Source organism: Aquarana catesbeiana, linkage group LG02 (genome assembly GCF_042186555.1).
Source record: "Aquarana catesbeiana isolate 2022-GZ linkage group LG02, ASM4218655v1, whole genome shotgun sequence".
In the NCBI taxonomy this organism is placed as follows: domain Eukaryota; kingdom Metazoa; phylum Chordata; class Amphibia; order Anura; family Ranidae; genus Aquarana; species Aquarana catesbeiana.
This window is the reverse complement of record NC_133325.1, coordinates 65,995,902-66,021,003: the sequence shown is the minus strand read 5'-3', so window position 1 is coordinate 66,021,003 and position 25,102 is coordinate 65,995,902. Positions and strand designations below refer to the sequence as shown.

Sequence of the window (25,102 nt, the reverse complement as noted above, 5' to 3'; positions counted from 1 at the left end):
GGCTGTTTGAAACAGGCGGAACCGGCTGGCCAGAATTCCAAACGCATTCTCAACCACTCTTCTAGCTCTGGCCAGCCGGTAATTAAAAACCCTCCTCTCCGGGGTGAGGGTTCTTTGGGGGAATGGCCTCATGAGGTGCTTGCTGAGAGCGAAGGCTTCATCGGCAATGAAGACAAAGGGGAGTCCTTCCACGTTATCCTCATCAGGTGGCAATCCCAGGCCACCACTCTGGAGACGCTGGCAGAACTCCGTCTGGGCAAATACTCCTCCATCCGACATCCGGCCATTCTTCCCCACGTCCACATATAAAAAATCATAGTGTGCCGACACCACCGCCATTAAAACAATACTGTGGAACCCCTTATAATTAAAATAATATGACCCCGAATGGGGTGGTGGCATGTTTCCCATCTATAGCCCCTCCACAATTGGGAAAGTCCCAACGGCTGGCAAAATGGGATGCCACAGTCTGCCATTCCTGTGGCGTTGAAGGAAACTGGGGAATCAAACAAGAAAACCAAAATCAATTAATCTGGAAGCTAACATTGCAAGAAAATTAGACAATTAAAAACATTATTCCCCAGCATCAGTATAACATTCAATAATTTAATTCTTCTGGAATAACTAATATGGAAAGGCACACTTATCAGATTGCTCACCCCCTCTGATGGAACATTGATTACATTTTAGGGGGTTGTGAAATCCCTAAAAAAAATTACTTTTAGGACACGCAGGAATTTAGGGACTAAAAAGGCTACAAGACTGCAGTTGTCGCACTCTGCAGGTGCAGTTGCTAACCAGCTTACAGTAAATGAGGTAATGTAAAAAGGCATTCATGTTGCAAGGAGTACACAATCACATGCAAGGGCAATTAATGAAAACACTTTGAGGCTTGCATATGATTTGATGATGGAAATCAGCAGAGCTTCTGCTCATTTACTAAAGCACTGGAACAAATGCACTTGTAGAGTGCACATGCATTTTGCAAACTGCAACATATATTTGCTTTAGACAAATCAACACCACAGAACATTCAAGCAAATTTGAACGAGGGTGGGGGTGGGGGGGGGTTGTGAAATCTAGATAATTGCTCATTAGCAGCACACTATTTGGAGTGAGTTTAGGTGGGGGGGGGGGGTGGGGGGGTTGTGAAATCTAGATAATTGCTCATTAGCAGCACACTATTTGGAGTGAGTTTAGGTGGGGGGGTGGGGGAGTTGTGAAATCTAGATAATTGCTAATTATAAGCACACTAAATACACTCAAACAAACTACATTCAAAATGAGTAGACTAGGTGGATATGTTCCCATCACTTCATGCTGGGAAGGTTATTGAAGGAAAATATACATGCATGACAAAAAATAACAGGAAAAAATTCCAGCATGTGTGAGGATAAAAAGGGGACATTCACACTATATTGCAATGATGGTAAGTAGTGTTTGAAGCAAGAAATACATCACATTATCAAAGATTACATAAAAGAACATGTGATGCTAATAAAAGAAAAATATCTTACCTTAATATAGTCCTTCTGCAGGACCTGGATGATGGCAGAACAGGTCTCTGGGATAATGATCCCCAGAGCCTGGGGGGAGATGCCTGTCGAGAACTTAAGGTCCTGCAGGCTTCTCCCTGTGGCCAAATACCGCAAGGTAGCGACCAGCCTCTGCTCCGGAGTGATGGCTTGCCTCATGCAGGTATCCTGCCTGCTGATATAGGGGGTCAGCAAAGCCAACAAACGGTCAAAAACGGGGTCCGTCATCCGGAGAAAGTTCCTGAAATCCTCAGGATTATTCTCACGGATCTCACGGAGCAAAGGCATGTGACAGAACTGGTCACGCTGAAGCAACCAATTCTTGGTCCATGAACTCCTCCTCGCCCTGTTCATGGACTGGTCTTGGGCTGAAGAATAAACTACAGCACCAAGCACATACAATGCACGAGCTCTACGACGAGTACGTACAGGTAACATGGCTTCAAAACGGTCGGCTGGTCAGAACGCACTAAACAGAACGCACTGAAGAACAGCAAGGCCTGTGAAGAACGACCTGAAAATCAGGAACGAGGGGACAATAAAACAAAGATTTCTCAATGCCAACTGACCAAACGCACTGAAAAGCAGATACAAACCTCACAAGCACAGACTGAACAACAGTTAAAACGAACTGAAAAATACGAGTCTCACAAGCGCGAATCGTCTCTCACCAAACTTCTACTAACACGAGATAAACACGAGATTAGCAGAAGGAGCCCAAAGGGTGTCGTACGGGCTATTGAACTTCCGTTTTATAGTCTCGTCGGACTTGGTGTACGTCACCGCGTACTAGGCTGTCGTACTTTTGTGTGGTCGTGTGTGTGCAAGTCCGTTCGTAAGAAAGTCTGCCGCAAGTCCGCCGAAGGTACGTCGGAAGTATGTCGGACAGGCTGTCGGACTTTTGTAAACGAAAAGTCCGACCGTGTGTACGCGGCATTAAAGTGTATTTCCACATTTGCGGCTAAATTTGGATGACGCCTACTTTATATTTGTTACATTTTCCTATTTACATAGGGTAAGTTAAAAAATATTTTTTTTACTATATTATATATTAAATTGCTGTTTACTTTGTAATTGCTTTTTACTTGCTTAAAAATCCCACCTAACACTCCTTTCTATATATTGTTAAAGAGACAGCTTTGGAATTATGTCTGTCATAGATAAACCCTCTGTGTACTGTGCTGGGTGATTTTAAAATGAGACTAAACTCAGGTTTAAAAAAAGAAAATTCTTTTCAATTATGTATTCATAACCTTGAAAACACCCTCTATTGCACTCAGCCTCTTCCAAATTTCCCAAAAATGTTTTGCTGCTGTGACCCGACCTCCTATTGGAGGGTGGTTACGTTCGTTCTTCATGGCAGCATTTTATGTAGGAACATGCTCACCCTCTCTTGTTTGCTTCCGATATTGGCTAGGAACTATGAAATTTTAATGAAGTCTTGGGCATTGGTTTAGAAACTCCTGTCCTGGGAAGCCAGTAAATTAACATATTCAGAACAGAGAACATCTTCTGCCTTTTTTATTTAGTAGCAGAACTTTTTTTTTTATTGCTAGCGATGTGTCTGTATTAACAATATAATACATTTAATTAAGTCATTGCTCTTGCTGCTTCTCGGGAAAAGTAATTCTGTCATATATATTTATGGCTTTACTCTGCCTTGTTCTGGTTTTAGGTACAAAAGGACAAATTTAGGTTACAGTGAAACAGTCGGGCTGTCATTGGAAGTGGGACCGTCCAAGTTCCTCCAGCAGTACGCCTCCATGGGGAAGTAAGTGTTACACATGCCATAGTAAAGTATTCTTCTATGTCTGTGAACTGTGGCTACTGAATGCAGAGGTCCATTAAGTTAACATTGTTACTGAAATGCTCACATACATTAATGCTGAGCTCACGACAAACCACTAAATACAAAGGTGAATTACATTTACAGGAGCTGTTTTACCTGCCAAAGGGCATGTCTTCCCATTCCTCCTTAGCTAGCACACAGCACATTCGGGTGGATATAACCACTTTATCTGTTACAGGTAGGAGTACAATGGTGTCATTTACCAGCCCCCAGTCAGCTTATTGGACAGAGAAGGAGCAGAAGTGGACTGATGAGATCATCCTTGTGCTCCCTCTGACCTACTACCATCAGCTTGTTCACTGTCCTCACACATTACTGCCACTTTGACTCACTTCCAGGGTGCTCCTGTATGGAGGATCACACGAGTCTTGCACCAAGCCAGACTCAAGTGTTTACACTTGTGACATTTTAAAAATGCACATCGGAATCTCCTTGGCCGCATAAATATATTTAAGATGATCTTTCGCCCCAAATTTAACTATATGTTTAGGAACTGTCCGGTGTGGGTCCTCTCCTCCTCCTTTAACCGCTTGACATCCGGAGGACGTCATATGACGTCCTCGACTTTCGGGGCTTATATCTGAATGATGTCTGAGGCTACAGACATCATTCAGATACCGGCATTTTCAGCCAGCAATTCCGTACACCATAAGAACGATCATAGCGGCTGTTCTGCTGCTTGATCGTTCTTACGGGCGGCGGGAGGGGACGTCCCCCCCCTCCCGCCGCCCTCCGGTGCTACTACCGACTCACCTCAGCGATCGGTGAGTCGGATAGCGGATCCGCCGGCGCCGGATGTTCACCATAGAGATTTCCGGCGGACCAGATGGTCGCCGGAGTCTCTATGATCGTTCGGAGGCCGGGCGCGATGTTATGACGTCACGCCCGGCCTCTGCATTCAAAAAAACAGCGCCGCTTCAGCTGTGAAGCGGCGATCGTTTTATTTTTTTTTTTGATTTTAGGCTTCCCAGCCTAGAGGTGAGATGTGGGGTCTTATTGACCCCATATCTCACTGTAAAGAGGACTGATCGTGTCATATTCCTATTACAAGGGATGTTTACATTCCTTGTAATAGGAATAAAAGTGATCAAAAAAAAAAAAAATTTTTAAAGTGTAAAAATAAAAATTTTTAAGTAAAATTAACAATAAAAAAAAAAAAAAATTTTTAAAGCGCCCCTGTCCCCGTGAGCTCGCACGCAGAAGCGAACGCATACGTAAGTCCCGCCCACATATGAAAACGGTGTTCAAACCACACATGTGAGGTATCGCCGCGAACGTTAGAGCGAGAGCAATAATTTTGGCCCTAGACCTCCTCTGTAACTCAAAACATGTAACCAGTAAAAAATGTTAAAGCGTCACCTATGGGGATTTTTAAGTACCAAAGTTTGGCGCCATTCCACGAGCGTGTGCAATTTTGAAGCGTGACATGTTAGGTATCTATTTACTCGGCGTAACTTCATCTTTCACACAATGCAAAAAAATTTGGCTAACTTTGCTGTTTTGTTTTTTTTTTTAAAGCATGAAACTGTTTTTTTTTTCAAAAAAAACGCGTTTGAAAAATTGCTGCGCAAATACAGTGCAAGATAAAAAGTTGCAATGACTGCCATTGTATTCTCTAGGGTCTCTGCTAAAAAAACATATATAATGTTTGGGGGTTCTATCTAATTTTATAGCAAAGAAATGATGATTTTTGACATGTAGGAGCGAAGTGTCAGAAATGGCCTGGATGCGAAGTGGTTAAAGATCTGGGTGGCTATATTGGCTCCTTCCTGTGGCAGGGGTCTCCTCCTCGGTTTACTAGATCAACTGTCCACCTCCCGGTAATGCTGTGGAGGCCTGGCATTGCCCAATCTACTGGTGTATTACTGGGCAGCTATGTTAGTCACAGTTAGGTGGCGGTTCCAACACTATGTTAGTCACAGTTAGGTGGTGGTTCCAACAATCTAGAACTAATGCGGATGTTTGCTTAGAGGCAGCCATTTTGGGATCTCTTAAAGAACTCGGTAATTTGGTGTACAGGGGATTCAGAGCGTACCCTACTCTGCCTGACCCTACTAAAGTGACCTTGCACGTGTGGGGGGCGGCTAGAAGGCTGTTCTTGCATCCCAATCAGTGGTCTCCCTATAACCCTTTGTGGGGGAATCCTTCCCTACCACATTTTAGAACGATACTGGACCGCAGCTCCGGGCAGGTTTTGGGATCAAACTGCTTAAAGATGTGATGCCTGCAGGTACACTGCTATCGCCTCGAAACCTTAAATTCGGACTCCCTAGATGGATGTGGTTCTGGTACCTTCAATTGCGCCATACAGCCAGGGCACAGTTCCCCACTGTTCCTAGTCTTTAGGCGGACGCTATAGAGGGCTACTAGCACAGAATAACCTTAGACAAACCCCTTTCTTTGCTATATTTGGTGCTACTTAGGGTGGATTTGCCAAAATGGAGGCACTATGGGTGAAATGGCGGGCAGGGAGACCTGGGAGGAATGCTGTGAAGATAGCTCTAGACTTTTATGATCTTCTCTAGGTACAAATTACTACAGACCAAATTCTTACATAGGACTTATTACACGCCTCAGAGACTGCATGAGTTTATCCACTACGCTCACCGAACTGTTCGAGGTGTCAATCTTTCGATAGCACCTTTTTTCATATGTTCTGGACCTGCCCTAAGTGGTACAATGCTGGCATGAGATGCTAGAATGTAATAATACCCGCTTGCAACTGTCCATCCCAATGTCAGCTGAATTAGCCTTACTAGGCATTCAGGACGACAATCAACGACCTTGATACACCAAACTTCTGATTTCCTTTGTATTATATTAGGCTAAAAAAGCAATCTAGGTTAAATTGACTTCTTCCTCCCTCCCCACGGTGAGATCATGGAAATCATCTATCAACGCAGAACTTCCTATGTATAAGTTGACATACACTAATAGGGGAGGATTTGGCAGTCATGGACCAAACAAACTTGATATTTTGGTTCTCTTGGCTGACTACTCCCTTCCTTACTTTCGTCATATGGATTGTACTGTGCCCTATTTTCTCAGTAAAGTTTGTACCTGGGTCCATTGTTACTTTACTGTTTTGATATGCTGTGGTAATGTGTATGGTAGAAGGAATGGACTGTCAGTGCAGCAGAATGGACAAAAACATGGACATGTGGCATGGAGTGATAGTTTGTTACTGCTCATTGTTGCATGATGCAGTGCATGTGTGTTGGAGGTGCAATACCTTAGTTGACGGTGCAGATATTGAAAGAAACTATCCCCTTCAGCACGCAGACATGAAATAATAAAACGATTCATGGTTCCCTCCTTTATCCAAAATGGGGGAAAAAAGTTGGGCTTTACATATACTTTAAAGTTGAAGTTTAATATGCTTATGTTTTGCCTTCCCTGGTCAGCCTTTTAACTTTGCTCAACACGCTAATGATGTTTTTAAATAAAATATTTCCATGTTTTTTTCATACCGTATTGCATATCCAGGCAGATCTTCTGGTGGAAGGGGCCAGCAGGGTGGTGTACATAGCTTCCTAAAACATCCCAGCACCCTGCCTCAGTATTTCTCTCAAGAACCCACAGCCTTGATGCAAGAAGTGGGCTGGCTCCTGGGACAGGGTATTCAATTAGAGATATATACAGTTGTGCTCATAAGTTTACATACCCTGACAGAATTTAGGATTTCTTGGCCATTTTTCAGAGAATATGAATGATAACACAAAAACTTTTCTTTCACTCATGGTTAGTGTTTGGCTGAAGCCATTTATTATGAATCAACTGTGTTTACTCTTTTTAAATCATAATGGCAACAGAAACTACCCAAATTACCATAATGAAAAGTTAACATACCTGGGTGATTTTGGCCTGATAACATGCACAAAAGGTTGACACAAAGGGGTTTGAATGGCCATTAAAGGTAACCACCCTCACCTGTGATCTGTTTGATTGTAATTCCAGTGGTGCACTGACGTTTCTGGATTCTGAGTCATGGGGAAAGCAAAAGAATTGTCAAAGGATCTGTGGGAAAAGGTTGAACTGCATAAAACAGAAAAGGGATATAAAAAGATATCCAAGGAATTGAGAATGCCAATCAGCAGTGTTCAAACTCTAATCAAGAAGTGGAAAATGAGGAGTTCTGTTGAAACCAAACCACGGTCAGGTAGACTAGCCACAACTGCCAGGAAAATTGTTTGGGATGCAAACAAAAACTTACAAATAACTTCAGGTGAAATACAGGACTCTCTGAAAACATGTGGTGTGGCTGTTTCAAGATGCACAGATGGTCGAGTTGCCAGACAAAAGCCATTACTGCGCAAATGCCACAAAGTATCCCACTTACAATATGCCAAACAGCACAGAGACAAGCCTCAAACCTTCTGCCACAAAGTCATTTGGAGTGATGAGACCAAAATTGAGCTTTTTGGCCACAACCATAAATGCTACATTTGGAAAGGAGTCAACAAGGCCTATGATGAAAGGTACACCATTCCTACTGTGAAAAACTGAGGTGGATCGCTGATGTTTTGGGGATGCGTGAGCTACAAAGGCACAGGAAATTTGGTCAAAATTGGCAAGATGAATGCAGTATGTTATCAAAAAATACTAGAGGACATTTGCATTCATCAGCCAGGAAGCTGCGCATGGGACATACTTGGACATTCCAACATGACAATAAACCAAAACACAAGGCCAAGTCGACCTGTCATTGGCTACAGCAGAATAAAGTGAAGGTTCTGGAGTGGCCATCTCAGTCTCCTGACCTCAATATCATTGAGCCACTCTGGGGAGGCCTCAAACGTGCAGTTCATGCAAGACAACCCAAGAATTTCCAGGAACTGGAGGCTTTTTGCCAAGAGGAATGGGCAGCTTTACCATCTGAGAAGATAAAGAGCCTCCTCCACAAATACCACAAAAGACTTCAAGCTGTCATTTGATGTTAAAGGGGGCAATACATGGTATTAAGAACTGGGGTATGTAAACTTTTGATCAAGGTCATTTGGGTAGTTTCTGTTGCTATTTTGATTTAAAAAGAGTAAACACAGTTGATTGATAATAAATGGCTTCAGCCAAACACTAACCATGAGTGAAAGAAAATTTTGTGTGCTATCATTCATATTCCCTAAAAAATGGCCAAGAAATCATAAATTCTGGAGACATGGGTTTTCCTAGGCAGGCTGCATTAGCATGCAAACAGCCCTAAGTAATGCCCACATGTGGTGTGGATCGCCTCCAAACTGTGGCCCAGGGGCCAGATGTAGCCTTTTGCTTTCCTTTACCTGGTGCTTGAGACACTATTCCTCCCACTGACACCAATGATGGGGCAACATTTCTCCTACTGATATCAACAATTGGCCACATTCTTCTCACTGACGCCAAGGATGGGGCAACATTCCTCCCATTGACAATTACGCAAAATTTCATAAATTATTCACAAAATGTGCCTATGAGCATAGCCAACACGCCACCTACTTACATATAAAATAATAATAATCGAAAAATCGGAGGACCAAACAGATCACTCTACAGTATTGAAAGAATTGAAGAGGTAGTGTGTCATGAAAACTTAACTCTACATGTTGCGCATATTCAACAAACGCTTCTTCAGGAGCTTATGGCGTATTATCATTATCAAAAACGAAAAAGAAAAGATTGAGCAGAGAATAATATCCTCAGTGCTGGGGGAAACAGATCTTGAAATCACTTCTAAGAACAGTCTACAGGACAACCTCACGCCAGATAGGGTAGTTAGTGATGTTTAGCAGGTTCGATAGAAGATATCAAGGACATCTAATCAGGTACTGGCTAAATCTCCTCCACGCCCGGGGCTGTCATCAGAGTGGAGACCTCTAGGGAACATCACTCTACAAGATATCATTTTTGGATAACTGGGCTTTCATGTAGAGGGAGGCTTCCCCAAATTGATTTAGGCAGTACCTGATTAGATGTCCTGGATATCTTCTGTCGAAGGTGCTAAACATCACTAACTACCCTAGGGTATCTGGCGTGAGGTTGTCCTGTAGACTATTCTTAGAGGTGATTCGAAGATCTGTTTCCCCCAGCACTGAGGAAATTACTCTCTGCTCAATCTTATCTTTTTCGTTTTTGAATAATAATACGCCATAAGCTCCTGAAGAAGCATTTGAATACGCGCAACATGTAGAGCTGAGTTTTCATGACACACTACCTTTTCAACTCTTTCAGTACTGTAGAGTGATCTGTTTGGTCCTACGATTTTTCGATTATTATTATTCTATAGGTATGTAAGTGGTGCTTTGTCTATGCTCATAGGCACATTTTGTGAATAATTTATAAAATTTTGTGTAATTGTCTTGATTTTATTTTTTGTAATAAATATATTTTAATATATATATGTTTTATGCCTATAAAGTCCATCATCCAAAAATTCATTTTCTAACAATCTAAATTATCGGGATGTGGCAATTTCTACAAAAGTGTCGTATCCACACTACCACTCTGTGGTGATACGAATTTTTAATCATTCCTCCAACTGACGCCAAGGATGGGGCAACATTCCTCCCACTGACGCCAAGGATGGGGCAACATTCCTCCCACTGACGCCAAGGATGGGGCAACATTCCTCCCACTGATGCCAAGGATGGGGCAACATTCCTCCCACTGACGCCAAGGATGGGGCAACATTCCTCCCACTGACGCCAAGGATGGGGCAACATTCCTCCCACTGACGCCAAGGATGGGGCAACATTCCTTCCACTGACGCCAAGAATGGGGCAACATTCCTCCCACTGACGCCAAGGATGGGGCAACATTCCTCCCACTGACGCCAAGGATGGGGCAACATTCCTCCCACTGACGCCAAGGATGGGGCAACATTTTTTCCATTGACGCCAAGAATGGGGCATTTCCTACTCTCACTGGCCACTATAAAGCTTGAAGAACAGTACACTGGCTTCTTGTTTAGAAAGTTTGGTGACCTCTGAGCTGGATGATATTGGATGTCCTCTAGCCAAGAAACAAGGTGAGCTCTGTCTGACTTTCTTCAGCTTCTAATGCACATGGCGAGAAGCTTACCATGTGCAGCAAGTATGCAGTTTTAGTACAGGAGAGGAGCCTGTACTAGATGGAAGGTTAAACTAGAGTTCTGTAAAATCATTCCTAAAACTTCATCCAGCTTTTCCCCTAAAAAAACTGTTTAGATTCATTTTATGCTTTGCCTCTATGTTGTTATTTGCAGTATGACGGCTGGTTGTGCTAAAAGGCCACTTACTGCCTGGGAAGTTAGACTTCCTCCAAATGACTTCCCAATATTGGAACAGATTTTTAAGCACTAGCTACACAATGTATGTGGCCTGCCTGCTGATTTAGTGTAAACTTTTGATTGAAAAAGCCATTGGTGCAATTGTATTAGCTGTTGCACAGAATAATGATACCTATTTTGTTCAATTTGTGGTTACTGTGACTGCAGCAGGATTGCTTGTGTCAGATGCCACACATATCGATAAAATGATGGTTTATGTATAGGACAAAAAATCTTCTCCTAGCTAAGATGACTTAAAGTTATAGTTTTACAACTGAACAGTATTCGTACCATTTTTGGCCATTTCCTTCCATTTTTATATTTTTAATTGAATTGCTGTATTTATCTATTCATTCATTTATTATAGGTATATAGGTATACGTCTCCGTCAATTTACACAGCGCTTTACATATACAGTATATTGTACATTCAGTCCCTGCCCTAATGGATCTTACAATCTAAGGTCCTTATCTCACATTCATACATACGCATACTAGGGCCAATTAACCTACCACCATGTCTTTGAGGGGGGAAACTGGAGTAACCTGAGGAAAACCACACAGGCATAGGGAGAACACGCAAACTCCAGGAAGGTGGTGTCATGGTTGCAGGGGGGGTATGTATAGGGATCGCAATTGCCCGTGCGTCCCCCTATACACCTGTGTAGTGCTACCCCCGAAGGACCCGCTTAAGTATAATTGGTTCCGTACACTGCCCTCAGCCCCAAGAACAGTCTCGGCCCCTCTGGCACACCTGGCAATAGTGTAAGTGCAAGGACCAATGAAAACACACATGTTATGATAAAACACATAATCGTGTTTACTGTAAGGTTTTTGTGGAAAAGTAACAGACAATAACAGTATATTTTCTAATGAATTCATTGGAGAGCAATGACTGAGATCAAGAGCAATATAACTCAATATATTATATTAAGCTGCTTTCAGAGGGTTCCTCAACAGTGAATGACCCCAAAAGCTGAGTCAAACACTCTAATCACAATATGGCCACATTTTTACTGGATTAACTCTAATTAACTTTGTCTCTATGAGTCAAGGCAGGAGGAGAGCCGAGGAATGACCCTCACTTATGTCAGACTTCTCCTTTCTGTCCCCTGACACCACAGGCCCAACTATGAACACTGTACCTAATTCAGTGTTCAGTGGCGTAACTCCCATGTCAGACTACCCCACTCATACACTACATATACAGAGCTCTGAGTATGTGTGTGCGTGCCCGTATTGGACCAGTAACTCCAGTCCCTTGGAAGAAGGATGGCCTTTTTCCTTATAGAAAGGCCTTGGATCTTCAGCTAGCCACTTTAATTGGTGCACTTAAACTCCTGCTTGGCAAAGTATAACTGTGGTATGCTACAGTATCCAGATAGCAAGGCGGACACTGTCAATGCTTAACAGAATGTCAATGGTTCTGGTAATTGTGGGCAAAGTGAAGTAACTCTGTGTGCAGTGTCCTTGTTTCCTGCAAATGGGCAAGTGCCCTCTCATCAATCCTGCGCTCAAGGCCCAAACAAACGCCCTGGAACAGGCAGGATCTTCTGGTAACCCGACTGGCCACCTCACACTGGAACGCTTCACGTCGTTGGTGCAGGTGCGCCTGGATATGCACCTAGGATCCCCTCTCTCTGGCAGGATGTGACCGACCGGCCGTGGATACCTGGAAAAGAAGCGTTGAACTGACCCGGGAGGCAACACCTCTCCCCAAGGTCCAGTCTCTTCTCCTGCTTCGTGGTGGCTGCCAATCCTCAGGCAAACAAGATGGTGTCCTTGATTCCTTGCCATAGAATCCTGGGATGTGTAGTTCTGTCCCTATACGAGGCTATGGGGCGGTTTTTGGTGGGGACTAAGTGTTCCAGAATGCTTTGCTGTTGCTACTGATTGGCTCCCTCCCCCTGCCAATGAGGATGCAAAGGAAGGAGCAAAACAAACAAAGTCAGTGTCAGTGAGGAGAGGGAGGGGGGAGAAATCCCCCGCAGGGGATCTCCCGCAGCCATGCCAAGCCTTGGTCAGCTTGGCATGGCTGCGAGAGATCCGAGCCTTGGTCAGCTTGGCATGGCCGCAGGAGATGCGGGGCACACACTACACCTGGATAGGAGGAGGGGCAAAGGGGTATTATGTAGATGAACTGATCTCGGAGACTGGTTACTCTACATGCTGCCCTGCCACACCTCCTATCCACCTTCTGCTGTGATTAGGCCCCTGTGTGATTTCCCCCCCCCCATTCCCCACAGAGCTGCCAGGTTCCCCCTTCCCTCTCCCACCGGCTGCTGCTGTAGGGGATCTGTCAGGATGGAGATCAGGGAAGAGGACTGTAAATGTGTCATTTACAGGCACCTTCCTTGTCCTAATGAATAGAGTCAGTGATCTGCACCGATCACTGACTTTGTTTATGCATAACTGAGGCATAGTAAACTGTGTTTACTATGCTTCTGTTTGTGAATGAACAGGAAGCTCTGTACAGAGCTATTCCTGTCCATTAATTCTGTGCAGCTGAGGTTGCAGAGTTGGAGATTGAGGGCTGTGTCCTTAATCTCCTTTCTCTGTCTCAAAGGTAAAACATCAGATTTATTGTATAGACACTTGAGATCTGACCAAAGTCTCCCATCGGGCCTCCTAAAAATTGTAAAAAAAATAAAAATAAAAAAAAAGTAAAATAAAATGGTAAAAAATAATAAGAAAAGGAAAAGAACAAAAATAAACTACTGACAGCAATGGCGAAACTACCAGGGTCACAAAGGTCACTTGCAATCGGGTCCTGGCGTCCCGCCATCATGGAGGGTGGGGGTTGGGCCCCGGCCATCCTGAAGTCCTAACCACTTTGCTGGATTTGCAATTGTACCACTTCTTTGAACTTTAGAAGTTGGTAAAATTATGCTTTTATTAGTGGACAGGGTTTGATCTTTGAACTTTTTTGGTTGGAGCAGAAGAGGTTAGAGTTTTTTTTTTTTTTTGTTGCTGTCAGTGACCCTACTGGGAAGATTTCCCCTCACCGTCAGAACAAGATGTGACAGGAAATCATTCCAAAGGTGGAACAGACAAGACCACAATTTTAGTAGACTGAGGAAGGGTTAGAACAATGTTTTTTGTTGCTGCTTGTTCCTTTTGTTTGCTGGGAAGTACTGCACACTCTTTTTCTTGGGTGCAACAGGGACAGGAAGTAAGGACAAACTGCCCAATGAGATCACACAGGAATAGTCTTCCTAGATCTTCTATACCTCTTCATAATGTTGGCTTTAATAAGACCCTGTTGTTACTTCATTTTTTTTTTTTTTTTTTATACAATCGTTGCATAGGAATGTATGTGCATGTATTTCATGTATATTATTTACCTGTAAAAGGCTTCCTTATGTAAGCATCTAAAAGCCCTGATACTTCTGCTTGGTGCCGCTATCTTGGGTGTGATGTCAGCAACCCCAGAAGACTCAGCTGTCACTCAAGCGACACTCTTGAGTATTCCCTGTCATTCTTCCTCCAGCTGCTATATAAAAGTTATGTAGGGAGGTGACGGGAGGGGTGGAGGTGCTGAGCCAGCACAGAAAGTAACTGGACACTCCCAGTAGAGGAGAAGGCTATCATATGCAATAAGGAAGGGGCTGTGCTAGAGAATTGACTCTTCCTGGAGTGTCAATTCTCTAGCAAGTTCAGAGGCACGTTGCAAGGCAATAAAAATGTGTATGGAAAGATAAAATGCTGCAAGCAAGTATTTAAAACGCTCACATTTTCTGTGCTTTCACCTGCATTTGTTTCGTTGGTGACAGAGTTTCTGAATTCCCCTTTTTAATGTGTATATTATAATAATAATAAAAATAAAAAAAAAACCCTTTATATTGAATTGTAGCACTTGGGAGATACAATGGTGACAGCATGACCAATCTTTTGGGGTGTCTCAATGTTTTGGGATGTGTAGCTCAGACTTGCAAAACTGATACTAGCAAACATTAGTGAGGAAGGAGGTTGGAGGTGTAGGTATGAAGTTTTTTATTTTTTCCAGTTTTTACAAATAGGTATTTAATACAAGGAGAATTTATTACACTAAGGACTAGTTTACACTTGCTTCAAAACATGGTTTCGGACACGCTTTGTTAAAGCTCTCTCAATGCCAGTCAATGCTCCTGTCATTAAATAAAATGGTTAGCTTACAGTCCTGTTTACACCTTGCTTTTGCTTGGGGCTTCAATGAGGCTTTGGTGGGGCTTTGATTGGGCTTTGGTGAGGCTTTGTGGGGCTTTGATGGGGCTTCAGTGGGGCTTCAAGCGAGCTTTGCCATAGACTTCTATGGAGGCTTTGAAGATGCTCTATGCATGAGGCCTTAGTGGTGAAAAAAGAAGCTGCAAGCAGATCACACAGGTGCACTGATAATTAGATGAGGATCAGCTCCTTTAGTTACATAGTTAGTCTGGTTGTCCATCTAGTTCAACCAGTAAGGCCTCATGCACACGGGACGTTATAAAACTGCCAGTAGCGTTGGCTGTAGAAAGCTGTAGAATGAGTTTTGCAGCATTTTTGCAGTAGCATTTTTTAGCGTTTTTTAAGAAAAGTATATTCCTACAAAAGCTTATGACTCAAAAATGCTGATCAATGCCTAAAAGCCACATTTTTCAGCGTTTTTAAGCTTTTATCAGAGTTAGAGCGTTTTTACAGCTGAAAAACTCCACTTGGGCCTCATGCACATTTTTAGAGCTACTGTTTTTGGCTTCAGACGTTTTTTTCTGTAGCCAGTAAATCAGTAAGTTGGCATGTTATCCTATGTGTCCATGCACACATAGGCTGTTATCAGCGTTTTTTGGCAGGGGCATTTTCTGGCTGAAAAAAAACCCAGAACTAGCATTTCTCAGTTGTAAAAACGCTCTCATAAAAGCTGAAAAACATGGCTATTCTGCATAGTGGTGCACTGAAATTTCGGCCGCCGAAACATATCAGCCAAAAACTGTCATTTCGGCATGCGGCCTTAAGAAGAAAAGGTGCTGATAATGGCGCCAAAAAGGGGACGTGGTCCACCCGCCAGGTCCCGCCCATTGCGGGGTGTTATCCTGGTGGCTCAAGGTCTTGTCCTCCCCTCCCTCCTCCCTCTGTCAAGGAGCTGAATTGTCCGGGCGGCTGTGGTAACAATGTCCCAACTCCTGTGATAGACAGCACACTGATCCAATGCCAGGACATTGAATCAATGTGACGTGATCACAGGAGGTGGGACATTGTTACTGCGGCCAGGAAATTCAAATCCAGCTTCGTGACACAGTGAGAGATCACCGCTCTGATCCGGACACTGGCAAGGCTGCATCCCAGCTGCACTGGCAAGGCTGCATCCCACCTGCACTGGCAAGGCTGCATCCCACCTGCACTGGCAAGGCTGCATCCCACCTGCACTGGCGAGGCTGCATCTGACAGGCACTGACGAGGCTGCATCTGACGGGCACTGGCGAGGCTGCATCTGACGGGCACTGGCGAGGCTGCATCTGAGGGGCACTGGCGAGGCTGCATCTGAGGGGCACTGGCGAGGCTGCATCTGAGGGGCACTGGCGAGGCTGCATCTGAGGGGCACTGGCGAGGTTGCATCTGAGGGGCACTGGCGAGGTTGCATCTGAGGGGCACTGGCGAGGTTGCATCTGAGGGGCACTGGCGAGGCTGCATCTGACGGGCACTGGCGAGGCTGCATCTGACGGGCACTGGCGAGGCTGCATCTGACGGGCACTGGCAGGACTGCATCTGACGGGCACTGGCAGGACTGCATCTGACAGGCACTGGCGAGGCTGCATTAATCTATTGTATCATGTCTGCAGTCTCTCACCATCTCATGTATCATGTCTGCTAGAGGTGCACCAAATGGAAATTTTGCTAATACTATTAGCAGTGTGTTAAAGTTTAAGTAAGAGATTGCAGACATGATACGAGAGATGGTTAGAGACTGCAGACTGCATTTTTCTTGAGCTTTTTCAACAATAAATTCATATGAATTTAAATTAAGGATATTTAATTAAAAAGTCGAATATAATACAATTATATGTAAAAATATAAATATTTTTTAAAAACTGTCATTTTCGGTCTTGGTTTTTGTTTTGGCACAAAAATTTGCATTTGGTGTGTACCCCTAATTCTGTGTTTATCAGTGTTTTTGATCCATAAGCTTTTGTGGAGTATAGTTTTGCTAAAAAAAAAAGCTACAGCTAAAAAAACGCTAAAAAATAATGAAAAACACCTTCTACAGATACAGCTTTCTACAGCTAACGCTACTTGCGTTTTTATAATGTCCAATGTGCATGAGGCTTTACAAGTTTAACTAGATCTGGGGGTTTTTTTCAAGCCAGAAAATGCCTCTGCAAAAAACGCATATAACAACCTATGTGTGCATGGACACCTAGGATAACATGCTGAGGAGTTTACTGACTGCAGAAAAAAATATTTGAAGCCAAAAACAGCAGCTGTAAAAAAACGTCCAGTGTGCATGAGGCTAAAAGTCTAGTTGCTACATCTGACACCTCCTGCTCCTCACTGTTGTTCCGCCACCTTAATGGGCGGCCTCACTAACCAAAAAGGAGCTGTTGTATTAGGTTGGGCACCACAGAAACGGGAAAATATGTACACAACAGTGAGTCCTGTTTTCTGGAGTCTATTTCACTGGTCTCTGAACTGCAGCCCAGGGGCCAGATGCGGCCCTTTGCTTGCCTTTACCCGGCCCTTGGGGCACTTTTCCTCCCACTGTTGCAAGACACTATTCCTGTCACTGACAACAATGGAACATAATTCCTGTTACTGAAAAAGTTAAATGAAAAAGCCGCTTGCTTTGCGGGCACTCGGAAGGGAGGAGCCAGGAGCACCGGCGGAGGATCCCAGAAGAGGAGGATCAGGGCTGCTCGGTTTAAAACTATTACACAGAACTGGTAAGTATGACATGTATGTTAGAAGAAAAAACAGAAAAATCTTCACAAGCACTTTACGTAATCTTAAAATTATTATTTTTTTAACCACTTCACAGTTCTAGTTTGTATAAAAATGTCTTGGATTGCAGTGCTTAAAGCAGAGATCCACCCAAAAGGGGAAGTTCTGCTCCACCACCCCAAATACGCCACATTTGGCATGTCAGTTTTCGAGGTGGGGGGGGGGAGCAGGTACCTAGTTTTGACAGGTACCTGCTCCCACTTCCGCTCGGCCACCTAGGTGGCTTGAGCCGAAGTTCTCTTTTCCCCCTCCCACCTTGCAGTCTTCTGGGATCACAGGTCCCAGAAGATTGCCTGACCAATGGGGAGGCGCTGCGCGAATCGCGCAGTGGCAGTGTGCACACAGCTTTGAAGCCACAGGCTCTCACTTGCAATGCTGGCGCCGAGGAGAAGGAGAAAACCAAGGGTTCAGGCGGCTGCGTCGCTGGACCGTGGGACAGGTGAGTGTGTGTTTACTAAAAGTCATCAGCTGCATTTATTGTAGCTGCTGACTTTTAATAAACACAAAAATGAGTGAAACTCCGCTTTTTTTTTTTTACATTTTTACTGTTGTGCGAACCGCCGTGATCTGTGACTGTTTAGCTGCATTGGAGGCCAAGGGAAACATTGGGGGTCTAATACAGTCTTTTTCAACCAGGGTGTTTCCTCAAAATGCCTAAAAATGGCCCCAAATTGTCCACAAGCCTGCAGGTGGATCAGACCTGACATTTTTTTGTTGCCCAAAGCCACAGGATTTATTGTGCAGCATTACAACCTTGGTCACCGTGCAGACTAGCTGCCAGCATCCGAACAACAGATGATGTCATATGTTGATAAGGAGGACATCGGGTGCCTCTCTTGCCCCTCTCCATGAACACTGGGGTCACATTAGCTGAATCAGAAAGAGAAACTGAGGAGAAACATTGGAATACTAGTCAGGTATAAGGCTTTGTAAGAATAAACTCTAACATTGGATGTCCTATGTTGTGTGGATGCTGCTGCATCATGTAAAAATGATTATTATATAATGATTATCATCACAACTATGTGATGCTATCATGTCAATATGGACCAAAATCTCTGAGGGATGTTTCCAAAAACTTGTTGAATCTACGCCATGAAGAAATAAGGCAGTTCTGAAGGCAAAAGGGGGTCCAACCTGGTAGCAAGGTGTACCTAAAAAAGTGGCCAGTGAGTGTATATTATACATAGATGGAATAATAATCTTTCACTGCACTGCTGATTAAAAAACAAAATGAAATGCATGTTGTGAGTTCCACATCACCTCTACACATTTCTCGATAAAGCCAAGACAGTGTTGTAAATATTTGATTCTTTTAGAACCTGTTTGACAGTCAGAGCCTGACCTGCCCGTCTATAGCCTGCTGCCCATTCTGCGCTCTCTCTCATACCTCCGTCTCCTCCACAGGAACGTAGTCGATTTTGCCCTGGTGGCCACACAGCTGGGGTTTTGCAGTGTTTACTTCGTCTTTCTGGCAGAAAACGTGAAACAAGTAAGTATAGAAGCTGCCGCTGTGCTAATTAACTTTTCAAATTTGTTCATTTAATTACTAGCTTTAAAAATCTTCCCGGATCAAAGAGAGTCTCTATTCCATTTTCTTCGTGCACAGAAAATAAAATGATTTTTTAAATAAGTGTTCACACTGTAATTTACAAACATTACCGCTTGCTTTTCAACTTTTATGCCCGTTCAGCCTGGAGAAATCTAGTGTCAGAGGAGTCACATCATTTGAATGTTAATTAATTGAGGCCAATTGTGCGCAACACTTAAATATTCAGCATTTAATGGAATCTGGTTCTTTAACGTTGTTAGTTCAGCCGGAATTAACATTTTGGTTTTTGGTTACATAGCTGCTCATGGTAAAATTTAATACATTCCTAAAATAAATCTAAACCCCAAGAACAAAAATGTAATACTGTATATTTCAGCTTACCAGTATTTCGATTTTGAAGTTGCATTCATTTTCTTCTTCTTCAATCTTTCTTATTAAAATTTTGAAAAAATACGGAGGTTGCATGTTTAGGGGTTTGTAAAAAGTACATGTAGACCAGTAGTGGGCAACTTACTTGACATGGGTGCTTCAGTTTCGGCCCTCAACATCACATAAGGGCCACAGATAAAATTCAATAAAATCTCTGTGTCAGAGATTGCAGACACACAACAATAGTCAAAGATTATGGGCATGGTACAAGAGATGATCAGAGACTGCAGACATGATATAAGTGATGGTCAGAGATTGGCTGCTAGCAGCCAAGAAAGCAGCCGATCTGACCGATCTGTGTCGGATCGGCTGCATGGGAGTCTATAGGAGAGATCTGAGGTTTAACAGAGGTTTTACTAATAATAGTGGCGATCGCGATTTTTTTTCGTGACTGCGACATTATGGCGGACACATCGGACACTTTTGACACATTTTTGGGACCATTCACATTTATACAGCGATCAATGCTATAAAATTGCATTGATTACTGTGTAAATGTGACCGGCAGTGAAGGGGTTAACCACTAGGGGGCGGGGAGGGGTTAAATGTGATTCCTAGGGAGTGTTTCTAACTGTAGGGGGCGGGGGACGCACAAGGGGAGGAGACCGATCAGTGTTCCGCTGTTCTGGGAACACAGATCGCTCTCCTCTGAGCTGACAGGACGTGGATCTCTGTGTTTACACACAGAGATCCACGGTCCGGCCCGATTAACGGGCAGTCGCGGGTGCCCGGCGGACATCGCGGCCGCCGGGCACACGCACCGGGTCCCGAGCAAGGCGGCGGGCGCGCGCGCCCCCTAGGCGGCCGGGAAACCGGAGGCCGTCATATGCCGTCCACCCAGGATGGGAGATCTCTTCTGTGGACGTCATTTGACTATAGGCGGGTAGGGAAGTGTTTAATGAAGGTACAACATTTAGCAGCTCTCATGGTTGATGATTAAAACGGGCACATCCTAGTATGCAGGCATCCGGGGTAAAGATGTCCACAACGACCTTCCTCCACACCGCCATTGACATTGTCCCTTCCACGCCGCACTCCACCAGCGGTTCAAGCCTCGCTTTCAGATCGCTCTACTGCAGGGTAGTCTTCCCGGTCACGATTGCAGACAGCTTTACCCCCGGATGCCTGCATACTTAGATGTGCCTCTTTTATTCATATATAAGTGCTTTGGATTACAAGCATGTTTCCAAAATGAATTATGCTTGCAATCCAAGGTTTTACTCTACACGTCTTCACTGGTTGATATAAAAAAAACAAAAAGCAGATTTCACTGCACCGTCCAATCTGTTGCTGTCCTCCGAAGATTCATCAGCCGTTCAGTACAGTAGGGTCTTACATCAAAACAAAAAGTCACTGGAAATGCCAAATCAGCTTGAAGCAGGTTAATGCAGCTTAGAAGATGGTCAATGCGCCTGTTGATGTTCTGAGTGATCTGAGAAGCATCTAAAAACTGATATCAAGTGCAGGCTGAACACACCAGACAACAGGCTTCGTTTTCCCATTAACATGAACCCTCTGCTTTCTGTACAGGTGTTTGAAGTTTATATTGAAGGTCCCGCTGAGCATCCGGAGTCAGAAGAAAGAAGGTGGAATCTGGACCTAAGATTGTACATGATATGTTTCCTGCCACTCATCATTCCATTGGTTTTTATAGGGAATCTGAAGAACTTATCCATCTGCTCTTTTTTAGCCAATCTGTCCATGGCTGTCAGCCTTGTTATTATTTATCAGTATGTTCTCAGGGTAAGTAAAGGTTCTGTATTTCTTTTGTGATATTTTACAGCATCGCATGGAAGGTTCACTTTAAAGAACCTGGAAGCCCATCCCCAGCAAGGCAAGCCATAGATGATGCAATATTCTTTCCTGCAACCTATGGTTGCAGGAAAGAGAATCGCTCAATTCCCCTATCAATACAGAACTCCCTCCCCCTCGTGGAGCTATTGTGTTCTTCTGGCTGGGGGGGGGGGGCAGTTAACTATCAATTTTGGGAGAACACAGTGATTGATAGTGGCTGTAGCTGCTGGCAACAATCGCATATAAAAACCGACAAGCTGGTTGTACCCGAGTCGATCAATGGATTGACTTGGGTACAATCAGCCTGCCCATAGATGGTTCAGATCTCAGCCAGTTCAGTAGAGAAATTCAAGCCATCTATGGCTAGCTTAAGCATTTGATGTTGCACAGTCTTTGCAGAAAAATGTTCCATCTCCTACTGTGAATGTGCATGTTTGCCCATTTATTCTTATGAGTGCATTCATACTTCTCCGAAAGAAGCGGGGGAGGGGGGGGGGGGGGAACGCCTCTAAGTGTAGTATTAAAACAGTATCATTTATTGCAAAAGATATAAAACACTTACAAGATATAAGTGGAAGTAATGCTCATCAAGTATGTAGTCCTGGCACCTAAATCACCCCCTTACCATGGTTCAATTTTGTTTTTACAAACTAAGGGCATTGCCTCCTGGAACGCCAGATACCCACTTTACCTATACTTCTCCGAAAGGCTGAAGGCCAGCCGTATCATTGAACAGGCTGAACTGAGTGCATGTACATTAGGATGTGGACATTTTTTCTGCAAACACTGCAGTGGCAGGCAGGACTGTACAGTGAAGAACTCGGGAGCAGGGCTGTATTAAAGTGATTGTAAAGTCTCGTTTTTATTTGTTTAAAAATAACAAACATGTTATACTCACCTGCTCTGTGTAATGGTTTTGCAGAGAGCAGCCCCAATCCTCCTCTTCTCGGGTCCCTCGCTGGCTCTCCTGGCCCCTTCCTCCTGTTGAGTCCCCCCACAGCAAGCAGCTTGCCGTGGGGGCACCCGAGCTGAAACGCAGCTCTGTATGTCCATACAGACACAAAGCCGCAGTTTGGTCCCTTCCCCCCTCTCTCCTGATTGGCTATCTTACTTTGACAGCAGCAGGAACCAATGGCGCCGCTACTGTGTCTCAGCCAAGAAGGAGGGAAAGTCCCAGATGGCCATCGCTGGATCGAGATGGGGTTCAGGTAAGTATGAGGGGGGGTCTGCTGCACACAGAAGGTTTTTTATCTTCATGCCTAGAATGTATTAAGATAAAAAAAACCTTCTGCCTTTACAATCCCTTTAAGGTAGGCAACTGTTATTCTGTGGGGTTGTGAGAACATTTGAAGAGTAACTCAACTTTTGCAACAAATGGCAAATAAAAAAAATAATATAGCATATACAATTGCTACACAAGTCATATTGTAATTGAATATTATTCAGTAATAATATTCTAGGCGTTCTGTACACAAATGGTATACGGAACGCCCCCCCAGATATGTAATTTCCTGCTTATGTGATTGGCTCACTGATTTTGCCAGAAGTCTGCAGTAAAATACAAGTCAGATTTTGGGCATCCCCTGTAACGAAATGTAATTTCTGGTGATATACTTCCAAAGGGAAATCACATCCAAGACCCTGCCACTTTCCACATTAGAACCTTGCAAGTGCAGCAGCTGATTGATAATTCTAAAATCACCCTCATTAGATTTAATTTTCACATGCACACAGAGAAACAAACAGCTATTTCTTCAGAATAACAAAAGGTAGGAATCTGCAACAAAGTTTGTTAAAAGCCCTGCAATGTACATAGATCACCCAGAGGGGAAGCCCGCTGTCGGCTGACATCACAGGGCTAGTCCAGGCTGGGAAAGCCGCTCCAAAGTCGCCCAAAAGTAGTACAGGAACCTTTTTCTAAGTCGGAGTGACTTGAGTTGCTCCTATTAGAACGGTTCCAATGCAATGCATGGAGCGGCACTTGTCAGGTGGCTAAGTCGCCTGACTGCTCGCCCCTGTGTGAACCAGCATTTAGAGCCGGCGGGGACAGATGCAGCATTGGACAGATGCTGCATCCACCTAGGTAAGTGTAATTCTTAAAAAAAAGTTTCCCAAACTTCTCTTTTAACCCCTTGCCGACCAGCTCACGACGATCGGCACAATGGCACGGCTGGGCAAATGGGCTTACAGGTACGTCCCCTTTAAGATGCGGCATTGTGGGTGCCGCCGCGTGCTCTGTGACCGCAGGTCCCGCGGACTCGATGTCTGCTGGGTGCCCACGATTGTGTCACGGAGCGGAAGAACGAGGAGATGCCTTTGTAAACAAGGCATTTCCCCATTCTGCCGTGTGACATGACAGAGATCTACTGCTCCCTATCATCGGGAGCAGTGATCGCTGTCATGTGAGTAGTTGTGAGTAGTAGCCCATCATCGCCCCCTTAACCCCTTCATCGCCCCCTAGTGTTTAACCCCTTCCCTGCCAGTGTCATTTACACAGTAATCGGTGCATTTTTATAGCACTGATCGCTGTATAAATGACAATGGTCCCAAAATAGTGTCAAAAGTGTCCGATGTGTCCGCCATAATGTCGCGATAAAAATCGCAGATCGTCGCCATTATTAGTAAAAAAAAAAATTAATAATAAAAATGCCATAAAACTATCCCCTATTTTGTAGACGCTATAACTTTTGCACAAACCAATCAGTCAACGCTATATCCTGGCCTAAGCCAACAAGGCCCAGGCCTAGGGCAGCACTTTGCAGGGGGGCAGCACAGAAAGAGTCCCCGCCGGCTTGTGCTAATTTCTATTTTTGACTGTCCTATCATCCTGGACCACAAACCTTTCTCACTGTGCTATATGTTTTCTGCTGCACCATTGGCATGGTTATATCTTCTTAGTCCTCTCCATAATCAGAAATTTGTGCTTAAAGTAGAACTATTGGCAACACTTTTTTTTCATTTTGGATAAAGTAAGGGAGGGTTATAACCCCTGTCAGTTTATTTTTTACCATCCCTGTCCCATTGCAGAGATTTCCCTTCACTTCCTGCTCCATAGCCAAACAGGAAGTGAGAGGAAATCTATGCAAATTAAGGGAATCCATTGTCTCACCAAGGCCCTAAGAACTAGTGTCCCTGCTCGAAAATTTCAGGGCGGGTCTTAAACAGTAAGGGGTGTGGCCTTGACAGGAAGGGGTGGGTCATATTTAAATTAGGGGGTGCACGAGTTTAGCCAGGCCTAGGGCAGCACAAAACCTAAATACACTACTGCAATCAGTACAATAGACACTTATTGTGATTTTTTTTTTTTACCAAAAATATGTAGAAGAATACATATCGGCCTAAACTGAGGAAAAAAAATGTTTTTTTTATATGTTTTTGGGGGATATTTATTATAGCATAAAGTAAGAAATATTGCTTTTTTTTTTTTTCAAAATCGTCGCTCTTTTTTTTGTTTATAGCGCAAATAAAAAAAATGCAGAGGCGATCAAATACCACCAAAAGAAAGTTTTATTTGTGGGGGGAAAAATACGTCAATTTTGTTTCGGAGCCACGTTGCACGACCGCGCAATTGTCAGTTAAAGCAACGCAGTGCCGAATCTCAAAAAGTGCTCTGGTCAGGAAGGGGGTAAATCCTTCTGAAGTGGTTAAAGTTCACACGTACCACTAGTATTTAGGGTTGTAACATACAACATGTTCAGCGCCCCCCCCCCTCAACCCTCT

The 25,102-nt window shown here is 43.9% G+C and overlaps 1 protein-coding gene across 4 annotated transcripts in view; it reads left to right on the top strand.

Moving 5' to 3' along the window:
* SLC36A4 (solute carrier family 36 member 4) overlaps positions 1–25,102 on the top strand; it is a 474,855-nt gene that overhangs the window by 124,853 nt on the left and 324,900 nt on the right. For all 4 annotated transcript variants that reach the window (XM_073612996.1, XM_073612994.1, XM_073612992.1 and 1 more), the window contains 3 exons: positions 3,211–3,306; positions 19,015–19,099; positions 21,119–21,331. In XM_073612996.1, the coding sequence (XP_073469097.1) occupies positions 3,211–3,306; positions 19,015–19,099; positions 21,119–21,331 (394 nt within the window). The remainder of the gene's footprint in view (positions 1–3,210; positions 3,307–19,014; positions 19,100–21,118; positions 21,332–25,102) is intronic.